The 5,050-nt window shown below is 32.7% G+C and overlaps 1 protein-coding gene across 1 annotated transcript in view; it reads left to right on the top strand.

Annotated features, from left to right (window-relative positions):
* Window positions 1-4,939, top strand: part of LOC117102124 — a gene marked incomplete at its 3' end in the record, with an annotated part of 21,267 nt that extends 16,328 nt beyond the window's left edge. The window contains exons 14-19 of the mRNA XM_033242325.1: window positions 634-683; window positions 2,036-2,281; window positions 2,875-3,066; window positions 3,589-3,753; window positions 4,108-4,422; window positions 4,877-4,939. Coding sequence (XP_033098216.1) covers window positions 634-683; window positions 2,036-2,281; window positions 2,875-3,066; window positions 3,589-3,753; window positions 4,108-4,422; window positions 4,877-4,939 — 1,031 coding nt within the window. The remainder of the gene's footprint in view (window positions 1-633; window positions 684-2,035; window positions 2,282-2,874; window positions 3,067-3,588; window positions 3,754-4,107; window positions 4,423-4,876) is intronic.
* Between the last annotated feature and the right edge of the window lie 111 nt (window positions 4,940-5,050).

Below are 5,050 nucleotides of genomic sequence, written 5' to 3'. Positions count from 1 at the left end.
ATATAGAACCGGATGTAAAAACCAAGAAGCGGACACAGTCGATGAAAAAGGTTCCTGAAAACATCGTCGATGAAGTCCAGGAGAGAATAAAAGTACCCCTACTCAAGTTCAAAAGAGATGAAACAAGTGATTGGCAACCATCTGGCAATGAATTTATTATGAACATCTGGGACTTTGGAGGCCAACCGATATATCATGTGATACAACGAGTAAAGTCATTTTATTAATTAATAAATGAAGTAGAATTTAAATCAAACTTAAAATTTATTCTATGTATTTCATTCAGTTTTAATTAATTGTGGATGATTATCTTGTAGATTTTCATGATATCTTTTGCCGTTGTTTGTGTGGTATTTAACCTAGAAGATGACCTTGACGCTCCAGCTAAAGTCAAGGATCCGACTACTGTAAGCATTACGTTTTTAAACATTTATTATCTCTTAGCAAGATTTCACTTAAAATATAATAATTTGTACAATATTTTATTTTTTTATTTTTTATTTCAGGGTGAAATGTATCAACATCGAATGACAAATCTTCAGTTCATTCTTTACTGGATTCGTTCAGTATACACAAACAGTAGAGATTCAAAACTGGATGATGGACAACTTTCACCGCCAGTACTAGTGATTGGTACGCATCTAGGCAGCCTCGAGGGGAATGAAGAGGAAAAGAAAAGAAAAGTAAACAACTATGTCATGAACAAAGCAAACAATCTGACAGCAATTTACACTTATAAACAAACTTCAGAAAAAAAACATACGTTATTCAATTGAATTTTGTTAGTGTAACACATAAAAATGGCGTGAAATTTGCCTATTTTGTCAAAGATTACGATATAAATATTAAAATATATTTAACATTTTACAGATCTGACTAAAAGTGGGTTAGAATAGATGGTTAAGTCGAACAAGTACATTATAAAATTTGGATATAAAACACCAAGAGCATTGCCATTTAAATTAAAGATAAAATACAGAAATACTAAAAAAAAATTTAAAATGTTACGATGTATTAAAAATTCATTCGTTCTGACATGCAGAAGCATTCACCTGTTGACTAAATATGTGAAGTTCAAGTTCTGCCGCATAAATATATGCCTTGAGTATAACCATGGATCAATTTCTGTGGCATGACATTGAGGGCCTTGAACCCAGGCTACACTTAGTGAACTATATCATTAAGTGCAGCACTGGTTCAAGGCCCTAAATGTATTTATTGCGTGCCATACAAATTTTAATTAGTGTGTCATATTCAGTTTTTTTACCTGATTATTCCGTCTTGTTACCTAAATTAACTTACTTGTTGTTGGCACTGTCCAGAATGAGAAACAAATATTAAGGGACTTGTATCAAGTGTATTTTAAATTGCTTTGATCACGACTGACACAAGACCAAGTCAACCATTGTAATCATAGCAAACTATTTGGATGGTGTTTACATTGACATTGATTTTGTCTCCATTTGTACAGTTTTAGCAACAGCATGACTGTGGTCCTGCAGTAGAAGAGTAATACCTGAACAAAACAAAATTATTATTTCTAGTTTTTCCCAGATTGCACATTTGTTGAAATGGACTAGGGACTAAATAAAGGGATCTCCGTGACATAATTACTGATACCATCATTATTATCATCAACATCGGTATTGCCGTCATCATTTTCATTCGTCAATAAATAATGCAAACAACATAAATGACATATGAAAGTCATCATCATTGACATTTTCATTTGTCATCGCCATTGTCAATGTCATCATCAATAAATAAATCCATCAATCAATTATGTAATCAATATATCAAACAATCACCATCAATTGATCAATCAATATATTGATTTATATATTGTTCGATTGACTATTTGACCTATAGATTGATTATGATTGATTGGTTGATAAAAATACACTTAAACTAATCAATGAAAATATAGAAAAACTTACAGAAATGTAAAAATTACAGAGATCAAGTATTGATAATATTTTTCTTGTTATTATAATTTATGATTTACTGCTGCTAATTTTATATTTCGTTAATGTAGGCAGAAGAAATATTCAGTAAAATTCGGGAAGCATTGGAAGGAAAACCTTATGAAGCATTGGTGTTCCCTACTTTCTTTGCTATTGAGAACAGCTTACCGTTCGCCAGGAGCAATGCTTCTAACATCATGGACCAAATATTAAAGTTTGCAAAGAAGATGGTTAGAAAACTACCTTTGAAATGGTTGCTTGTTCAACAGGAAATCCAAAAGTTGAAAGTGAAGCATATCTACCTACCAACCAAAAAGGTAGACATTTTATTATTTACAGAAAGTTGCAACTTGTAGGAGTGGGTTGGCGCAGCGGTTGCCGTTCTGCTCCTCATTGAGGTCGGCGGTTCAAATCCCTCGCTGTGCATTTCGCTTGTGTCTAGGCAAGGAACTTTACCTATTTTTGTCTGTGGGTACCTCGTAGGTTCAACGCAAAATGCACTGATTACAGCTGCAACATTATGGAATTTTCTCCAGCCATGTGTATCATATGTGCTTGATACAATATCAGGGTGAGAGGGGGTAATAATGTGAAGCGCTTAGAGGCCTTGTTGTCATTAAGCGCTATGTAAGTCTAATAATTATTAACTTGTGATTATTCTTTTTCATTTCATTAAAATATTAAACTTTACAAAAACAGAAACAGCAAGAAACAAGCACAAAAGAACAGACAGGAACACCGCCCAAAAGTGAACTTAATCACTTGTTAAGCATTATCTTCCAGTTAAAAAGAAATTTTAATAAACTAGTCACTTATTTGCGAATATATCGTTTGTCTGTTTATGTTTCGGTATCTCTTTCTACACTTGTTTAAAACCATTAAACTTGGGTTTTTTTTTTTTCTTTATCAGGTGATCGCTTTAGTTAAGCGGTTTGGAGTCAAACAAGATGCTCAAAGGGTACTGCTTGAGTATCTACACGACCTTGGCGAGATTCTCTACTTTCCTGATGACGAATCCTTAAAGGATATTATTGTTTTGGATGTGATGCAATTAGTGGACATGTTTAAAACAATAATCACTGTTATTGACCCTGAACTTAGGGTGAGTTAAATTCACAACATCACACAATATCTTAGAACTATGTTCTCAACCTTGGGTCTACCATGGAAGTATGGGTATATCGACCTTCTAAGGATTGGCAAGCATCTTGCAAATGAGAACGGATTGGAACCCTATTATTGTCATGTTGGTGAAGCTCACCCCTCTGCTGCCACCATTTTGTAATCGGAAAATCTGATACATTTCAAAAAAGGTTCAAAACATAAGAAGTCTAAGAAAGTAGCGGGATTACTAGCTTCAAATAATTGTGGTTAAGATGCTTGCCTTCCAGTACCAGGGTTTTGGGTTCAATTTCTGTCAGTGCTGCAGGATTTTTTTACCCTAAACATCATATTGAGGTTTAGTTTGTGTAAAACATAGTTGAATGTAAGTTAATAATAATAATAATAATTATAATAATAATAATAAAAATATTAATAATAATAATAATAATAATAATAATAATAATAACATTTGTAATGAAAACATAACCCTGTAAGCCTAAGTTAAAATTATGTATTTCAGAAACAAAAACACTTAGAGGCTTGGAGGAAATTGGACACAGGGGTCCTTGAGGAGCATCTGTTAAGACATTTGTGGAAGAAGTTCAAGTTTTCAGATACGACATTCGACTTCTTTGTATCTCTTATGCAGAAGTTTGGACTGGTGTGTGAGAAAAACATTACAAAGGTAATTAAAAATTTAGGAGCCTATAGGTCTCCAAAGACCCCTCCAATTAAAGACCACTTTTGTGGTCCCATATTAACAAGTGTATTTTATATATTTTTATTATTCTATTTAAAGACCAAAGCTGCTAAAGGCCATGTAAACACAGGTCACATCTGCTAAAGGCCATGTAAACACAGGTCACATCTGCTAAAGGCCATGTAAACACAGGTCACATCCCAAAAGTGGTATTTAATATTGGAGGGAGACCTGTATTTTTCCTAAGTTTTCTGTCTCATAACTCCAATCTCAGGATGTCAGCAAATTATAATTATCATACAATAAACTTGTTTAAATTATTTTTTTATATTTTTTTAGGGAAGATTTTATGGCCCTTTGCAAGTAATTCGACGTGAACGTATACGTATTTTCTACGTTCTTTCACGTTTAAAGCCTGAACGTATTGATATGCCCACTAAGGATGATGGGAAGCATGCAGTTTCAATCTTTCATGACTTTGGTCGGTATCTACCAGACGATCTATTCCAGCGAGGAGTAACTAAGTTCATAGAGAAATTCCAAGTAAAAGATGATGAGCCTAAATTGTCGTATGAGCATGTGGAGTTGAATATCGATCAATTTCACAAAGTGGTTATGAGTGTAGCAACAATCAGGAATCGCCGTATGTTTAAGGTAAGTAGGAGTATTATGATACTTTTTAAATTTCTTTTAATATTATTTTCATTACTTTTTTTATGAATGGAAAGTTTATACAGTACATAGGCCTAATGGTAAAAATAGAGTATTAAAAATTTGCAAATATTGTTTATATATATTTAAGTATACAAATACAATACACTTAAGACTACACATTTCATACATACGCCTGAATATAATTAATAAAAACCAATGCTGCTAAAAACATGTAAGTCACCAACATAAATATCGTTTTCACTGCAATCATAAGTCATTAAAAAAATATATAGGCCTAAATATAATTGCTGTATATAATTGCAATACTGTTTTGCAGTATGAAATATAAAGAACATACACACAGAAAAAAAAACTACTAGAACTGCCAAGAATAAATGAGTATCAAAATCATATTTGTCCTCAAATGACAGATTCTTAATGTTATGATTTCTAGACAACGATCGCAATCTTGGAACCCAGTCAGGAAGTTGAGCCCTCACCGACAGTGTGTAAAAAGGTACTCCACCTTTCATTGATTTGAGAGACTTTCGAGAATCAATTTCAATGTTCTAATGTTTTAAATTTATGTTTTTCCTTAATGTACATTAATTATTTAACATAGATTTAA

Source organism: Anneissia japonica, unplaced genomic scaffold (assembly GCF_011630105.1).
Source record: "Anneissia japonica isolate Jap-2015-1 unplaced genomic scaffold, ASM1163010v1 scaffold11653_len147064_cov108, whole genome shotgun sequence".
NCBI classification, from domain to species: Eukaryota; Metazoa; Echinodermata; class Crinoidea; order Comatulida; family Comatulidae; genus Anneissia; species Anneissia japonica.
The sequence above is the reverse complement of the archived record's forward strand: the minus strand, read 5'-3'. Positions and strand labels throughout refer to the sequence as shown.